Genomic DNA, 19634 nt, shown 5'->3' on the forward strand with positions numbered 1-19634 from the left:
TCTTCTTCTGTTTCCTGCTTCTTCTCTTGTTCACCTCTTCCACCTTTTTTTCTCCCCCCGTACAAGCTAGCTTGGTATTCTTCTGTATTATTTTCATGCTTTGTTACATTACTTCTTTTTGTATACCAGGCTTAATATGTTTCACTACCTTTCATCAATTTTTCCATCCCCATTAAATTCACTTTTTCTATGAATCTGTTTACTATTTGTTCCAATCCCTTTTCGTCTGATTCCTTTCTCCTTCTTCATGAATATGTTTTCTTCTCTCTTTTCCATTTTCAATACTCAACATGACGAAAAACAAAGTAGATCATTAACGTTACACATTCTAAGGACATCTTGGATGATAATTATATTCAAAGAATTGCTTCATCATCAAAACGTTTTCTTCAATATTCATTCTACATCTACCAATATTATTTCATTCACTCAGGTGAGCGAGAAGAATAATGAGAATTTTAAAAGTTCAACTGTATGAAATTCTTTTAAATTTCACTTTCTCAAGTAAAAAGTGGTGAATGAGAACAAAGAGATTCTAGCTAGAACGTGTCAGCATTAAGCCTTCCGAGAATCCGACTCTCACACGCGCATGTACCGTAAGATTACATTGTAGATCTTCTCGACTTATGGAGTGCAGTATACAGTTCATTTTTATTACTGATACAGATGTAGGGAATAGCGAGAAATTATAATGATCATAGGCACCGAGACTACTAGTGGCTGGCAGGGCTTCATCTCCACCCATACCATCAATCTTTAATTTTCTACTAAAAAAAAGATTATTCAAAAAATTAATAGTGATAAGTGGTGATGTGGTGATGGGGCTGACAATTTGGGGAGGAGACTTTATAACTTTACCTTAATATATTTACGTACGGTAAGGTCACCATAGATTTTTAATTTATAGCCTAGTACAATAATTAAGCTCTGTCATAGTTTGAAAATGAAATTATTCAAGTTTACAGGTATAACAAACATGCGTTTACTTTCAACGTGTATCCGTCCACAAACAATTATTGAAAGAGTAATGTCAACCCAAGTAAGAAGCTGCATCTATATAATATTTTATAGAGATAGCAGGTTGTTAGTCTGAATGATTGAGCACTGCTTTTCAGTGATGAAGAAAAGAGAAGTAGCCTCCCACAAGAAGAAGAGTCTACACTCCCAAATTACAAAAAAAAAATATAAACCAGAAAAACATTTTCAGGGGTGCCGCGGGCGAAGTCCTCTGCCGAGCGCAAAGTGCGAGTTATAAATACTAGGCACAGGAATAATCTTAGAACTGAATTTCTACAAATTGCAAGATCTCGAAAAAGGTGGCTTTACAAAAGTACAAAATTATATGTCCGATTATATATAGTAATTGTTAGAAATCTTTCGGGTATATTTCTCAAAGACACAGTAAGAATATTTTCAAGGGAGAATGTAAATAAAGTTGCCGATTTTTCAAATCAACTTCCTAGATTATATAAGGTTATTACTCTAATCATCGTACTATGTAACCTTTTTCGATTCTTTGAAGCTTATTTTGTAACTTTTAAATTGTTTTGATGTTGACTATGCATTGGAAAATGTTTTATGTCAATGAATGAACTTTTATTTCTATTAAGTTCAACATGTAAAATAAAGAAACCCGCATCTTTCCACCCTCCAATTAAGTTTCGTCAACAAAGGTGGTCAAGTCTTAATAAATTGAAATGAGCATTGAATTCACCCGGCAGTATTTTTGATATGATATACATTCCAGTAGCCTACTTGGATGGTGGTCCCTAAACATATTTTCAAGTAATGGGAATCCATTACTACTGCATTATGCCTCCCTCATTGACAAATCTATACATCCATAAAACACTTATTGAAATGGGCTGCTTTTAAATTAATAAAACAAAATAAAACTTGTAGCACCCTTTATTTATTAAAAAACTTAAAATAGTTGAACAACTATTTAATAGAATAGTTCAACTATTTTAAGTTTTTTAATAAATAAAGGGTGCTACAAGTTTTATTTTGTTCTATACATCCATCTATCTTCTATCTATATATATAAGAAGAGATGGTGTCTGTCTTTCTGTCTGTTTGTCTGTGAGCTCATCACGCTTGAAATACTTGACTGATTAAGATGTAATTCCTCACAAAGATGGCCTGTATACCAAAAAGTGTCATAGGCCTATTTTCGTTCTGAAAATCATCCAAAAATGAGCCCTACGATCCTTCAAAATCATATGCTTTTTTTCATGGAGGAAGTTTCCATTATTTGGTTTTCAACAAATCGGATGTTAGTCTATAATCATTACAAAATGTATTTCATAACATCTATTAAACACTGGATAAAGATGCACTAATGACATTGGTCGAGGTACAGTCTTTACCTCTAATTTCTGTACGACTCTCTAATTTTCGTACAGGCCCGACAGTCGAGACCTGCGACATTCGAGGCCAGCGACGGTAGAGGACTCCTGAAAAAGTGGCCTCAAATGTCGCCTGCGTTAGGCGACAGTTGAGGCCTCTTCAATTTTCGTACACTCCCAACAGTAGAGGCCTACGACCGTAGAGGACTGGAAAACAGTCCTCTACTGTCGCAGGCCTCGACTGTCGTCGGTCTCGACTGTCGCGCCCCCTTTAGAAGGAATTGGCCATATTCCTCTTTGACGAGAAGTTGAGTGAATGGAAATATTATAATCAACATTCAACAAGGTTTTAATTAAATAATGGTATCAAAACAGGGTACGGAATGAAATTTGAACATAAATGATTGTAAGATTGATATCATCTATTATTTTTCGAAACTGGATACTGAATAAGTTCCACTGCACTAGGCTACTTGCAAGTTGTACGAATACTGTTTAGAAATGATTGGCTTTTCACGTGATGTGTGATATTTTATCATTACTAGGAAAAGGTCCAAGTTGCATAGGGTAGAAGTGGGAGGTTTGCATAGTTTAGAGAAACTTAAAAAATACTCCTTTTTTGAAATTCGTAGCTCCGGAACCAAGAATGGTAGAGTCCTGTGCGACCACTCAATTTATTTAAAAAAAAAAAAATGTGTTTTTTCGAAAAAGCTCAAGGTTTTCGTGATTAAACAAAAAAATTTAAAAAAACACGAAATTTTAGGGGGTTTTGGGGGTGAAGAAAAAACCCCTGGCGTGTCAGATTTGAATTTAGTGCCCCAAATTACATATAGAGCCGACGAGAAAAATCCTTTTTGGGGCTGTTTCCTGAAAAACGACTATTTGTCTGGACTGGAATATTGGTGAATTGAACTGAAAAACTATTTGATAGACTTAGTAAATATTCCCCCATGACGACTAGCCCATCATGAGGAATAATTCTTGGAATTAAACCCGTATATTATACCCTAAACAAGCATTACCTTTCTTCGAAACTGTCTCGTATTCTTGGCAGCCGACTTCCTTTTTGTGCAAGAACGCAGCAGCCGCCTATAGATGTTTGAGGATAGCAGAGGTTTGTATTCTATTCGCCGAGCCAATTTAGCGAAACACTAATCGATTTCTTTCTTCGAGGGAATATTTATTTGTATGGCAGCCGCGAGGGGTGGTGTTTTGATGTGATGAGAGGGGGGTAGGAGCATGGGCCTCCCACAACGCAGGAATGCAAAAGGTGTTGAGTAGGAGGAGGTTGGTGAACTAATAAATAGGATCCCTAAATAGCCGGTGATTTTCTGGTCGGACAGACATATTGTGCGTCTTTAAGCAGCTTCTGGGACACTAAGGGAGGGCATGGCAGGCATCGGGGGACTTCCTGTGGAAGAGGGGCGGATAGAATTTGTGTCGGCTTGTGAGGCTGCATTAGCTGAGAAAGAAGTCCAAAGAAGGATCAAGCAGAACACAACAAGGATTATCGTGGTGCGTTTTTGGTCTTCCATTTGCTGACGGTTTGAACCGACGAGATTTGTGAGCCTTCACCATCATCCGCGAAAGAAAAACATTTTTTAAGGCGCCTCGCCTCACACTGCATATTATAAAGCCTCTCACCACCATCACAGCTGGACTTTGAATACCACCGTCTCGTCTGTATCGTAGCTTCGCGGATAACGACTTTGGTAAGCTGGAAGCCTCTCTCTTCCTCTTCTTTATTCTAGCTTTATTCCTCATTTCTTCTCTTCTTCGACCGAGGCGCCACTGTATCCGTCACCTTTATCTTGTCCTGTACTTTAATCTCTCACAGCTCTTAATCTCTCTATTTCTTTACATGCATTACCATCACAAATCTCTCTAATTCTGTTCTCCCTTCTTGCTTCGATCTTTTCTCAAGTATTCATTTCAATGAATCACTCCTCTCTCTTGTCTTCTTCTTCTTCTTCCACATTCTTCCATTTTGAATGAATTACTCTTAACAGTCTTAATAACACCTCTCATGAATCATTTTACAACTCAAGGATAATATTTTCTATTGTATTTTTCCTTTTAAGTGCAGTTTAATTATTTCATCCAATTACTCACTATAGCATGCAAAACTCTATTTTGAAGGAGGTAAATAGGTTTCAGTTCACATAATCAATGATAAAGTTAATAAAGGAAGAAAAACAATCGCCAAACACGTTCAACTTCAGATTCAACTTAGAAGTAGAGATCAGCTTAAAGTGCAAGTTGAAAAACTTGTGACCTCCATTCAGCAAGCAGCCTGGGCATGTACACCTGAAATAAAAAGGAGGACACAAGGCAACAACTATCCTACAGAAATAAAAAATCTAAATTCACAAAAAAAGAGCAAGTAGGAAATAGCAGAGCTCTAGAGATCCAAAAGACAAGACAGTGCTGAACAACTTATCTCAGCAGCTCAGTAGAGAAATAAAAAATCCAAAGAATGAGACATTTTCTCAGTATCTCAATGAGTTCACTAATAGAAAAAGTACTGACTACTCTCTATGGGAAACTACTAAGAGCATTACAAGAACTTCAAATCAAAATGCACCTATTAAAAATGTGGATGGTACATGGGCTAGGGACAGCAAACAAAAATCAGCTAGGTTTGCCAATACCCTGGAGAACATATTCAAATGTGATGTCAGCTGTGATGAAGATGAACATCTGCCACATACTGTTCAGGAATCAGCAAGGATCACACCTGTAACTGTAATGAAAGTGAAAAATATGATTTAAAGTAGCATCAAAACCTGGAAGGCACCAGGTTTTATCTCATAACTGGAGATATATTGAAACAGCTTCCAAGGAAGGCTTTTCTGTTGCTTACATTCATTATGAATGCATTTTTCAGGCTGAGATTCATCCCTCACTACTGGAAAATTGCAGAAGTCATCATGATTCAGGAGAAACATCACATAACGTTACATCAAAACTATTATTTGAAAAGCTGCCCTTGAAAAGATTGAAGCCTATTATAGAGATGAAGACGCTGATTCCAAAACATGAATCATTCAGAGAAAAGCACACTAACATAGAGCAAATCCACCGAATCACCAATATAAATAAATATTGAAATGGCTCTGTAAGAGAAGAAAATCATTCTGTAGTACAGTATTCTTGAATGTAGCACAAGCATTTGATAAGGTGTGGCATAGAGGTTTATTAGTCGAAAAAAGAGCAATGCTCTTAATTGAACACACTGAAATATTGGAGTCATATTTAGTGAGAAGATATTTCAGAGTCAAGCAGGAAGCCGCCTATTCTGAGCTCAAAGAAATTAAAGCAGGAGTACCTGAAGTTAGTGGTTTTTGGCCAATCCTATACCTAATGTATACCAGTGATCCACCTAAGTTGGAGAACAATACAGTGGCAACATTTGCTGATGATACAGCTATACTAACTCTAGACAACAACAGTCTGGAATCTATGAGGAAACTTCAGGATGCTGCTGATAAAATCTCCAATTGGGCCAAACTCTGGAAAATCAAAATAAATGAGACCAAATCAGTTCAAGTCAACTCTACCAATAGAAAATGTGAACAAATTCCCTTATCCATCAATAGAAAACTTGTTTCATTCGCTAACGAGGCCAAATACCTAGGCATGACGCTGGATGCAAGGTTGCGTTGGAAAGCACATGTGAAAAAAGAGAGAAGAATTAGGAATAAGGTATAGTAGAATCTACTGGTTGATAGGCCGAAATCCAGTTCTTCCTAACTACAACAAGATTCTCATCTCCAGGCAGATCCTGAAACCCATATGGATGTATGGAATACAGCTGTGGGGCTGTGCCAGCAAGAGCAATGAGGATGTGATTCAACGGTTCTAGAGCAAAGTTTTGAGGAACATCGTTGATGCTCCACGATTCAACTGGAACGCCAATATCCACAGTGATCTGGAGGTGGAGTTCGTCTCATCAGAACTTGGGCGCTTCGCAAGCAAGCATGCAGACAGGATCCAACGGCATGGAAATGGAGTCGCTCAGCTACTGGACAACACACATACCATGAAAATAACTAATTTGACAAAAATGAAATTTATCTTTAAAATGAGTGAATTTATAAAAAAAAAAGTACTGAACAAAAACGATTTCTGACCTGTTTTACATCACTAATTCAATATTGATGAAGTTTTTGGAGATATTTTTTATTTTATGACTGATGTTTTTAGGACGATTCGAAAAAGCTAGTACAGCCTGAGATTGCTCCACTCCGCCGGGGGCATTCTTTCGCTGGTCAAACAGTACGTTGCGCAGATTGAAGCGGACCTAGCCCTTTGAATTGTGTAGTGTTTTGGAGTCGAAGTGCCAAAAGCAGAGCAGTGTTAAGAGTGTATATGTGTATCTATAACACATGATAGTTTAGTTATATTTTCATTTTCAATATTTGTCTATTGTAAGTTAGTTGCTAGAAGTAGTAGTCCTAGTGAGAACCACCTATCTTATCAATTAAACTCTTCATTATATTAGAATAATTGCTCTTCAAGCTTTTTAGACTAGATTGCAATGTATAAATTGAAATGAAAAAAATTTCAGCTTCAGGAATTCGCAGTGATTTTCCGATAATTATTGTAGACTTCAGTTTCCTCTATTGTTACTCATTATTCATGCTCTCAACCATATTATGCAGTCTGATAGATTCCTATGAATTCATTTTTTCAAACGTTTCACGGAGTTTCAGATTGTTTGTTTATAAATTAAAAAAATTATAAATCTTCAAAAATAACCTATTCTTTCTCTCTTGCAGCTGAGAACCAGTGAGTATAGAATGTACATTCTATATAGAATAGAATAGTAGAATAGTATAGAATGTCCCGTGTGGGGATTTGCCAGTTACCTCCATCGGGCGCATCCCCGTTGGAATTGGGGGAAGCTCACCGGCCCTGCAGCCAGCAGCGTCGGGGGGGTAGTGGCGAAATAAAATAGTCATTGTGAAACAAAAACTGGACTGGTCCTCCAGGTTGGGGGTTGGGCGTAGGGCCAACAACCCTTCCCCGGAAAAACTCACACTCGTTGCGAAACCCACAACAAAGCCTCGGATAGGACAGGATTTTCAGATTAATAACAGGAATACAGACCCAACTTTGAATAATGATTTACGGAATAAGCGATCTAAGATCAGGAGAGATATGGATTGGAAAGTGGCAACGTGGAATATTAGAACAATGTTGGCGCCTGGTAGGATGAAAGAGATAACATTGGAAATTTCAAAAATCAATTTGGATATAGTTGCTTTGCAGGAAATAAGGTGGCAAGGTAGAGGACAGATCGATAAAAAAGACTTCTCTTTGCTGTATAGTGGTACAGAAGATAGGACTGGATACGGCAGTACAGGCTTCTTCATTGAGAAGGCTGAAATGAGAAGAAAATTACTAAATTTTGAGCCAATATCAGAAAGAATGTGTATAATCAGACTGAAGGGAAGATTTAGAAATGTAACGTTTGTCTCTGTCTATGCCCCTACAGAAGATGCTGATGAGCAGGTAAAAGAAGATTTCTACGACATGTTAACAAGTAAATTAGAATGGACTAGCCAACACGATATGGTACTGGTCTTGGGGGATCTGAATGCTCAAGTAGGGAGAGAAAGTGCTCTTAGGTCAGTGGCTGGAGAATATTCACTCCATGAAGAATCCAATAGTAATGGGTTTCTAGTTGCGCAGTTTGCAGAGAGCAGCAGATTGATTATCAGGAGTACCTGCTTTCCTCATAAAAGGATACACCTGGGAGCATGGAAAGCACCAGGCACCGAAATTGTGAATCAGATTGATCATGTTTTAGTATCTACAAGGCATGCCTCGGGTGTATTGGATGTGCGTACAATGAGAGGACCAAACTGCGACTCTGACCACTTCATGGTTAGAGCTGTAATACGATTTAGACTGGCCAATATATGCAAGGAGAATGGGGTGAAAAGGTGCAAGTGGGATGTCAGTAAGTTGAGGATGGATAGAGAGAGACAGATATTTCAAAATGATCTAGATAGGAAGTTTGGACAGAGCGAAATGGAAGAAGCGGATGTGAATGTTCAGTGGAAGAGGATACAGAGCATTTCAGAGAGATCTGCCAAAGAGACCATAGGGGTAGAAAAAATGGCAAGAAATCAGGAATGGTTCGATAGGGAGTGTGAAGAGGCAATTAGGGAAAGGAACGATGCTAGAAATAAGATGTTGCAAAGAGATACAAGAGAAGCTAGAGCAAACTACAATTTATTAAGAAGGAGAGCAAAGTCAATTCTAAGGTCGAAAAAGAGAGAAGCAATCAAGCAAAAGATTCTACTCCTACAAACATTGAGTGAAACCAACCAGAGTAAAAAATTGTACAAAGAAGTGAACTGGTTCAGAAAAGGGTTCCAGGCAAGGTTGAACGGCTGTAAAGACAAAAATGGGCATGTGGTTAGTAATGAGATGGTCTTGAATAGGTGGACCGAGCATTTCGAGGAGGTGTTGAATGAGAGAGAAGAAGATGGACAGCCAAGCCGTCGTTTTGAAATGCCACACAATGTTGACAGGGAAGATGAAGAAACTGCAGAACCTACCATTCAAGAACTGGAGAGAGCAATAGCAGCTCTAAAGAACAATAAAGCTCCTGGTGAGGATGGCATTCTCAGTGAGATGATAAAGAGTGGAGGAGATAGATTGAAAAAAGAGCTGTATGGATTAATTGTGATGGTATGGAGAGAGGAGAAAATGCCCGATGATTGGAAGACAAGCATGATCAGCCCAATCTTTAAAAAAGGGGATAAAATGGTTTTTGAAAATTATAGAGGAATCTCTTTGCTTAGCATTGCTTATAAAGCCTTCACAAATATCCTACTTCAACGGCTCACTCCTTTTGCAGAGGCAGTGCTTGGTGACTACCAAGGAGGATTTAGAAAAGGCAGGAGCACAGTGGACCAGATCTTCACATTGAGATAGGCAATGGAAAAGTGTATAGAGCACGATATAAGTCTCCTCATGCTGTTTGTAGACTACAAGAGAGCGTTCGACAGTTTATACAGGAGAAAGCTACTTGAAGCACTGGATAAGAATAACTTACCTTCAAAATTAATAAGGCTAGTGGCTGCTACCTTAAATGAGACCTTCTCCAGAGTAAGAATAGGCAAGACTGTTGGGAGGCGTTTCCCTGTAAAGTACGGTGTAAGGCAAGGAGATGCGTTGTCTGCATTATTGTTTAATTTGGCTCTTCATGAAGCAGTAAAAGGTATCACGCATGGAAGCAGCATAGTAAATAGACTATGGCAAGTTTGTGGATATGCAGACGATCCGGTCATAGTAGCTAGAACAGTACCAGCCTTGAGAGAAGCCTTCACATCACTGGCAATCAATAGTGAGCCAATGGGATTGGAGATAAATGAGGCCAAGACAAAGTATCTGAGAGTGTCACCAGCAGTAGGCCTGGGTGGGAGAGTTGCTAGAGACATGAAAATTGGAACCTACACATTTCAACAGGTAGAAGAATTTGTCTATCTGGGAACACTTGTGACAAGTAGTGGGAAAGTCTCAGCAGAGATTAACAACAGGATCATGGCGGGAAACAGGGCATACTATGCTAATATCAAGTTGTTCAAATCTCGATTGATATCTAGAGCTACGAAATTACAATTATACAAAGCATTGGTGAGGTCTGTGGTGAGTTACGGATCGGAAACATGGGTGCTTACAGCTTGAGATGTGCAAAGATTGAGAGTTTTTGAAAGGAAGGTAGTGAGAAGAATCATGGGTCCTGTTTTTGAGAATGGTCTTTGGAGAGGAAGAAAAAATTTGGAAATAGAGCAGTTCTTAAACAATGAAGACATTGTGCGGTTTATTAAAGCTGGCAGAATAAGATGGATGGGACATATGGTGAGAATGGGAGATGAAAGGGTAGTGAAATGTATATGGAAGTACAGGATATATAACAGAAGAAGAAAAGGTCGACTGAGAAATAGATGGACGGATGATGTGGAACGAGATCTGAGAACGCTTGGAGTTCGTAACTGGAGGGGGCAGGCCGAGGATCGTGACAGATGGAGAGGCTATGTGAGGGAGGCCAAGGGTTGCAAAGCCCTGTAGAGCTGAGGAGTAAAGTAAAGTAGTAAAGTATAGAATGTACATTCTATACTGACTCAAATGTTACATTCTATACTCACTGCCCAGAACACACTCATATTGATTTCACCTCTCTTCAAAAATAGACTCTTCTCCAATTGACAAAAATGTTTCTCACTTTATGCTATTTTCCTTTTTTCTTCATCTTTTTTGCCTTTTACTTCCTTTTCCCTTCATTTTCTTCTTTTCGCCATCTTCAACATCCAAAACAAAACGTTTCTCAGCATTCATGCACTCAGCATTCAGTAGAATATCAGCTATATACTCCATTGACAGAAATCCTGTTGTGAGTTGTGAGACAGGTGACACATTCATTTCTTCTTTCATTTTCAGATTTTTACTGCAGCAGCAGAAGTTCTCTTTCATTCATTTCCCGACATTCGTTCATAGTTCTCATGTTTTCCTCTTTAAACCACCCCATTTGAAAATACCATTTTTTGGTTTCTCGCTTGAAACTCAAAAACTATGTATCTCAAGGACTTAATATAGCAAAATGAAGCTTACATAATTTCCTACAATATTCATTCTACAACTTATTTTATATCTCCTTAAGTTTTCGAGATATCCCCTCTTGAAGGTGTGACATTTTTGAAAAAAACAAGTTTGCCACCATATTTTTTCTTTTTTTGCTCTAATAACTTTTTAAAAGTCGATGGGAGAAATCAATGCTAATTATGAGCTTATAGAGCATCAGCAAATTCTCTCCAATTTGATGTATGATTTTAATGTATTATGTGATGTGGGCAAATATCAAGAGAAGTAACTACGACTTGCTTCAAGTGATCATCAAAGTGGCAAGTCGAAACTACTGTTTAATAATAAAAAATAAACTTCTTCAATGTTGTTTTCCATCACGAACTGTTTATTATTAAATCACTTCTTGCTTTTAGAAAAAACGACTACCAGTCAGATATTTTACAATAAATGAATTAATCACTCACTGTGACAACGAAATCTTTCGGCAGTTCCGTCATCTTCTTGGTTGTACTCATAGACAAGTAGAAGGATAGGATGGCAATTTTTTGTGTGCTGTTGGTGTCTATTGGATTAGTGTCTGTTGGTGCTGTTGGTGTCTATTGGGTTTGTTGTGGCTGAGAAGGTAATCAAAGAGGATGTGGGATTTGAATTTGGTTTGTTCGTTAAATATACATTGTCTATTGCTTTTAAATTGGGTGTATATTTCAAATTGTTCTATTTTGTCTAATTCTGGTCCTTTGTTTTTTATGTGTATGATTTGTGGATCAGTATTTATGTTTGTGTGTTTGTGATTTTCTTGAATTAGGTGGTCGGCGAATGCAGATTCTGTTTTTGTTTTTAATCTAAAAATAGACAATGGAGCAATTTGAAATATAGACCCAATTTAAAAGCAATAGACAATAAACGAACAAACCAACTTCAAATCCCACATCCTCTTTGATTACCTTCTCAGCCACAACAAACCCAATAGACACCAACAGCACCAACAGACACTAATCCAATAGACACCAACAGCACACAAAAAATTGCCATCCTATCCTTCTACTTGTCTATGAGTACAACCAAGAAGATGGCGGAACTGCCAAAAGATCTCGTTGTCACAGTGAGTGATTAATTCATTAATTGTAAAATATCTGACTGCTAGTCGTTTTTTCTGAAAGCAAAAAGTAAGAAAATAAACCCCCCCCCCATCAAAGGTGTAATGCTGGCTGGACTTTATAAGGTGAGTGAAGCAAGCCATCCAGATGGTGTGGGCTTCACCATAGAGAATTAACAGACCTTCAAAATGAGATATTCACTGGAACATTCACATGAAAATCAACCGGATTATATGGAGATGGTAATTCGACATGGTCCCTCTCATGCCGAGCCATAATAACAGAATGCACATTTTTGATAGAAAATTATCTTGTCAAAATTTTTTTTTTCGAAAAGTCTGTGTCTTTTATAACGTTCTTCAGCTGCGTTTACATCAAAGTTATAAACAAAATGTTTATTTTTACGTCCTTATAGATTCTATTAGATTGAACTTAACTTAATATCATTCACATGAACACAAATTATCATGTAAACGCCCATTGTATGGTACTTCATTTTAAAGGCCTTTTTGAACCAAGAAAGATTACATCAATTAAAATGTTCGGTTGTTGTTCAACCGAATGTTGAATCAATGTTGTTGTTGTTCAAATGTTAAAGTATTCATTTGTTGTTGAGCATTCGAGGTGAAAGGTTCGTTTATCATTTGTGCGCCTTATCTTGTTTCGTTTCTTAAATGAAGTTATAACCGAAATACAATAATGTTCTAGCTTCACGGAATCCCTGTGTATAACCTCAAATTCGAAGTATTTAAAACAGTAGGACTGGTTACTCTTTTAGTGAATTCACTGTGATCGATTGTTGTTCTACGTACGGTAGCCTACAAGATGAGTTGCGAGAGCTGCAAAGAACAGGTTAATCGTGCATCGAAATCGAAAATAACTTGCTCGAATTGCAGCTGTATGTTCCATGGTGCTTGTGTGGAGCTCACCGACAACGATCTCGATGTATTTCAAGGAACCGGCGAAGTTTGGTCATGTAAGAAGTGTACCAGTGCTTTACGTCTCCAACGAGCCAATTCAGACTCTACCCCAGTTAAGGCAAATACAAATTCAGCGACGAGTAGTAGTGCTCCAGTGAAGATCGAGATCGAACAATTGAATATTTCACTAACAAAAATGAAAGACGAGCTACTGGATAAGCTCGGAGCTGAAATAGCTGCCTGCATTAAAACTCTGGAAGATGATGCAAAGGAAATCGCGAAGCAGGGGGCATCAATAACCGCCCTGAAGGAAGAAAATTCGCACTTAAAAACCAAGCTTCGGGAGTTAGAACTGAAACAGGACGATCACGATCAGGAGCAATATGGCCGAAGAAACACCCTTGAAGTGTTCAGAGTTCCCGAGATGAACAACGAGGACATCCAGGCAGAATACTGGAGATCGGGAAGGCGATGAACGTGAAGCATGCGTCGATTGATGCATGTCATCGCCTCCCTAGAAGAAAGGACAACATCGCACCTGGAATAATAGTTCGTTTTGTTCGTCGTGGGGACAAGGATGCACTGCTTAAGAACAGAAAACAATGTAGTGACTTTTCAATTCAGCATATAAAATTGCAGGGATATAGTCCAATTTACATCAATCAGTCCTTAACGGCGGATAGACGTGGACTGTTCTGTCAAGTCAAGAAGGTGCAAAGGGAGAGGGGTTTCCGTCATGTGTGGATCGACCGTGTAGGCCGAATAAAAGTTAGATGGTAGGACGGCGGTTCAATTCATATTGTTAGATGTGATGAGGATCTCCATAATCTTAAAAATGAGAAAAAGGACGATGCCGACGTAAGTAAGATTAAAGTTTAGATCTCATAAAGCGAAGAAATGAACAGTAATGTTATTTAAAATCTTAATCTAGTGTTTACTGAGACAATTTAGCGTGAACGATATAGGCCTAGTGGAGCGTAGTAAACTGTCATTGAAGAAGGAGTATTTTAAAACTAATCTGTCATCTTATTTATTATAAGTTATCAAGTTATTTAATAAGAGTGTGAATGGCATGCATGTATGGGTTTTTTTACTGTATAATAGGAAGTTTATATAATTGTTCATTGCTCCCATTCAAGCTTACTTGAATGATACTACGTTATTAGAATACAGTAGATTAGGAGAAACGAATTCAATTTGTTAGATAAGCTAGATTCGTGAGATAGAGGTTTCTACTGTTATTCTGTCAAGTAAATAGTACCTATTGAAGCTTTTATCGTTATCATAATGATAACTGACTCTATGTTGAACCGCTAATCTTTGAAGTTGGCAGAAAGTATTAGAGCTGAATTCCATTATCTCGATCTTCTCTTGCTAACCTTTAAATACTGGGTTTCTCAGATTAAATAAATTATATTTGCCTGTAGACTGACGAGTATGTGTGTGTAAGAAATAGCATATCATTGAGTAGTATGGTAGGATAATATTTTGTTGTTGCATTATTATACAGTGAGTAATGAAGTTTTTGTTTATAAAATACTCATTCTTAGCATCATATTAATCCAGTCATTGATAAATTACAATGATGGTTGTGCACGGGGGATTCTATATGTAACTTTTCTTTTTTCCCACACCTATATATTATATTTTTTTCTTAATTATTATTTCATATTCCTAATATTCTCTTCTTTTTTATTATCTATTTCTTATTTTATAATCGTTTATATTCTCTCTCAACTTATTTGCTTCTTCAATATCAACTTATTTATAATCGTAAAATCAATAATTACACTTTATTTTTTATATTTTCCCAGCTGTGGCTAGGCTGCTAGTATCAAATGATGACGTTGACAGTTTAAATTTTTCCAATTGCTCAGAATTGGTGCATTTAGAAGAATTTGTTTCTTTCTTTGATTCTGTGGATCTAAGCTTTGAGATATTATGTACTAATATATTTAAGGAGTGTTTCTAGAAATTTCGATGAATTGTTGGTGTATATAGATTCTTTGAACACACGGTTGGATTTAATAGTATTGACCGAATGCTGGCTTAAAGATGAGGTGGTGGGATGGCCAATAGATGGATTTGATTTGGTGGTTACTGATAAACAGCGCAATCAAAATGATGGCGTGATTATATACATAGATAGCACAATAAATTATAGAGTTAATCAAACAACATTGGGAGATGTTTAACGGTGAGGTTTAACGGAGATGGATTAACGGTGGATTTTCAGATACTGAACAAGTCCTTTTCTCTCCTAGCAATTTATAGAACATTCGATAGTAACATTAATTTATTTCTAGAAGAGTTGAAAATTATTACTATGCTTTAAATTTCGATAAAAACTGCTTATTGGTAGGAGATGTTAATATAAATTTGTTCTCAGATGACCTAATCGCGAACAGGTACTTGAACTGTTTGGTCAGTGCTGGTCTTGTACGGTGTATGAATAAGCCAACTAGAATTGATGGTGACTCGATTTCTCTTATTGATCACATTTTTTGTAAGATACGCTGATCAGAATCAGATGAAGGCGGCCGTGTTGCATACTGCAATAACAGATCATTTCAGTATAGCTCTTAGGGGCGATTGCTGAGATCGGGATTATCTCTTGCGCTCTGCTAAAAACCGGTTTTTGCGCCGCAGATCAAAAATCGGTTTGCTGAGATCGGGATTAACCACGCTCGAGCGCAAAAGTTAGCCGACCGGCAATTATCGCAGGGAAAAACCGGCGGTCTAAAAATCGGTTTGCTGAGATCCAGTCTAGGCTAAAAATTAATCTCGGTGGATTGCTGAGTTCAAGCGTAGATCAACTCGAGTTTAAAAGATAATCTCGGTGGATTGCTGAGATCGGGATCAGGCTAAAATGAGATAATCTCAGGAGCAAAAATGATGATTTTAGACTCCAACTTAGACCTGCTAGGAGGCAGGTTTAAGTTCGGGATTAAGCTATTAACTCGCTATTCTTTTGATTTTATTGAACACAAATGTGAAATTGGGGTTCACCTTTGAATTCTGAATAATTTCATTACCCATAAAGTCATATTTAAAATGTTTTTCCACTAATGTTTAAAATATTATAACATAAGAAAGTGAAAATGAAAACACCTTCAAACAACAAGGAAATTCTCTACCTCTCACAAAAAGGGGATCCGGGGGGCCTCCCCCGGAAAATTTGAGGAAAATACCCTCAATTTGGTGTGATTTCAAGCAATCTCAACTTGAAAAACTACATCCTGATAATGAAGTTTCTTTATGTTTAGTGGGCTGATCATTATTTAATTTTTATAGAAAATATTATAGGCCTATGTTATTTCGGTTCATATAACAAATAGAATGGAAATATAATTTCATTAGTCATTCAATTGTTTCAAAAAATAGTTTCAAAGCTATAGTCTACAAACCTATGATTTTCATGATTTTTACTAAAGTGAAAAAAAAATTACTGGGGGGGATATATCCATGTTCCCAGATATTACTGGAGATTTGTATATCCTCCTGTCCCCGGTGGAAACTACTCTTTAATCATAACATAACAAGGACATTTTGTGGGTACCATACTAAAAAAAGGTGCTGGAGCATTGTTCAAGGAAACTACGTTTCAATCACATGAACTGGTTTAAATACATGATCTTATCATATTCATGCATGAAATTGAATGAACAATTATCAATACATGTTAAATTGAACTTTCAATTGCTAAAGATGGTAAAAACAACCCCGACTTACTTCAAAAAGATTTTTCTGAAGTATTCGCTATATGCAGTTCCATAGAGTAAAGATACTGTTTGGAAGATACCTATTTATTTGTCTCTGGCAGTACTAGCCCATTCACTGAGTAGCCCATAATTCTATTATCATTCTGATATTCTCTCAACACTCATATTATATTATATTTTTTGGTTTAAACAATGTCTCAAAATATATTAAATTGGAAGCCAATTCTTTTGACTCAATTTCTATCAGTGGTCGATTACCTTCTACGATACTAGGCTACACGTTAGTATCGATGCTATCTATAATTGGCTTGAACATAATATGGAACTGCAACTATATCAGTAATGAAGGAGAACTGTATTAAATACGTTGTAATTGTAAGAAAGTGTGAGATGATATCTATGTGGGGTTGATTGTTGCTAATTGGAGGCAGCTGCGTTTGCTTGCATCATCACGGGATGCAGAAATAGTCTGCATTGCATAATTGAACTATTAAGTTGAGTCCAGATGGTGATGAGCGACCCTTCGTTTGCGTGATCCTTTCTGTGGAATTGATTTTGTGAGTGGATGAAGTGAATAATGGATTACCTTGAATATTTGGATTATTACGAACCAATACTGTCGAATCTGTCAAAAAACATGGATAATCTTTATTGTTGAGTGAAAACATTAAAAAAAAAATGTTGTGTTGTCTTGGAATACCTCAAGTCAGCGAGTACGGTATCAGAATTTAAAACTGAAGAGAAGTGCTGATTGCTCTCAGATTTTTTGCTGATGGTAGTCCACATAGAGACTGTTGATTTATGTGATTACTGCAGCATCATGTCGCATTATACATAGTGTTGAGGCAATAGCTATTATTTGTTAGCTATTAATTGAAAAATATTACATTAAATTCCTAGCTGGACAATACGCTAGAAAAAAACTACATTTTGGGAATAAATGAAAATGAATTCCAAATGAACACCAAAAAGGTGAGGAGTTAGTTGTTCATGTGTTCACTGTAACAACATTCGAAGGAGTTAAGAAGATTATCTAATCACAGATAATCATTATAATGACGGTCAAGAGAGGATCAAGACTGAAATAGAGAGAGAATGGGAGTAAGTGGGGGAAAGAGAGAGAGAGAGAATGAGATTGATTGATTTTTTTCTTCTTCAATATGCCCTAATAAAGGCATATTATGCCTGAGAGAGAGAGAGAGTGAGTGGGAGGGAGGGGAAGAAGAAAAAACAAGAACGAAACGAATGATGGGAGAGTGAGTGAGTGTGAGTGAGAGAGTGCAAAAGCAATACGCAAAGACAAGGTGTGAGAGCCAAAGTAGCATTCGAGATGGCTGTTGCCAACATTGCGACAATAATTCCCTGTGGATTCCTTCAGTTGCTCCTCGGTCTGGCTAAATTTGAGCGTCGGTCTGGCTAAACCCGCAGATCAAAGTTGCTCTCGACCAAGAGATAACCGACAGCTAAACTCGATCTCAGCAAACCGATTTTTTAGCCGAGACCAAAGTTGCGCTAGACCAACGTTGCGCCGGGGTTAGCCAGACCCGATCTCAGCAATCGCCCCTTAATATTTCATTTCCAGTACAAAAACCGGCTGAAACGGCTAAGACCTATACTATTGTAAATTAAGGCCTATTAGCACAGGCTCTCCAGAATGCGGATTGGGGTTCGGTAGAAAACTGTTTTGAAATGAATAATTGTTCTAGTAAATTTCATCAAATTATAAAAAAACTCAGTAGGTTCCAGTATGAATACTAAGACGATGATGTCAAGAAGAAAAAAATTAAAGACATGGAAAAATTCAGACCTGATTGATGCTATTAGACAAAGAGATAAAATATTGAGTAGGAAATTGAAGAAGCAACCATATAATAACGCTCTAAAAAATCATTATCTCATGCTTAGAAAAAATCTTACCGTTAATTTGAAAATAACTTAACTTGAATATTATAAAAAAAACTAATGGATTTTAGAGATGATCCTAGGCGGTTCTGGGGAGTGATAGAAGAGTTGGCGGGGAAAAATATTAATAAGGATTCTTTTGTTATTGGTAAATTTCTACCAGGTATCCAGTCTGTTACAACAGCGATTTACAAGAATATAGCTGATGAATTCAATGTTTTTTTGCATCAGTCGGCCAAATTCTGGCTGATGCTATAGATTCTGGAGAGCCTCTTTTAGTCGATGATAGTCAACATTTGAATCAAAATCACTTTGAGTTTCAAGCTGTAACTGAAGCTGAAATTATGCATGGTATAGGTAGTCTCAGAGGTGGGTCAGCTCCAGGGCATGATAATATCTCTGCTAAGTTCCTGAAAGATAATATTGCAATTCTGATCAAGCCACTAACTCATTTAATTAATCTTAGTTCCAGTCTGGTGTGTTCCCTGAGTTCCTAAAGATGGCCAAGGTTTTTCTCCTCTTCAAATATGGTGACCCTACCAACAAAAACAATTACCGTCCGTCCCATATCATTGCTAAGCATGTTTTCAAAAAATCCTGGAAAAAATAGTGGAAGAACAGCTCATTTTCTATCTTAATAGGAATGAAATTCTATGTGACTGTCAGTATGGCTTCAGAAAAGATAGAAATATACCTGATGCTCTATTTGACATTTGCAAAGCCATAAATGAAGGAATGAATGAAAACCGATGAATGATGATTCTATTCCTTGACCTGAAAAAAGCCTTCGATTTGGTTTATAGGAACAAATTATTGAATAAATTAAACCTTATTGGAATTCGAGGAACAGCGTTGGCATGGTTCAGAAGTTATCTGTCAAATCGCCTTCAGTTTGTTTCCTTGATGGATGTCAGGGGTGGAGATGTGGCAGTTGACTTTGGGGTGACTCAGGGAAGCACTTTGGGCCCAATCCTCTTTTCAAACTATATAAATAATATATCAAAAGTAAATATACATGAAAGGTTATTTTTGTTTGCAGATAAT

At 37.2% G+C, this 19634-nt stretch overlaps 1 protein-coding gene across 1 annotated transcript; it reads left to right on the plus strand.

Moving 5' to 3' along the window:
* Window positions 1-7781: 7781 nt before the first annotated feature.
* Window positions 7782-9299, plus strand: LOC120351606. The gene has a single exon (XM_039429466.1). The coding sequence runs from the start codon at window positions 7782-7784 to the stop codon at window positions 9297-9299; it is 1518 nt and encodes a 505-aa protein (XP_039285400.1).
* The last annotated feature ends 10335 nt before the right edge of the window (window positions 9300-19634 follow it).

The sequence above is a fragment of the Nilaparvata lugens genome, chromosome 5 (assembly GCF_014356525.2).
Source record: "Nilaparvata lugens isolate BPH chromosome 5, ASM1435652v1, whole genome shotgun sequence".
In the NCBI taxonomy this organism is placed as follows: Eukaryota; Metazoa; Arthropoda; class Insecta; order Hemiptera; family Delphacidae; genus Nilaparvata; species Nilaparvata lugens.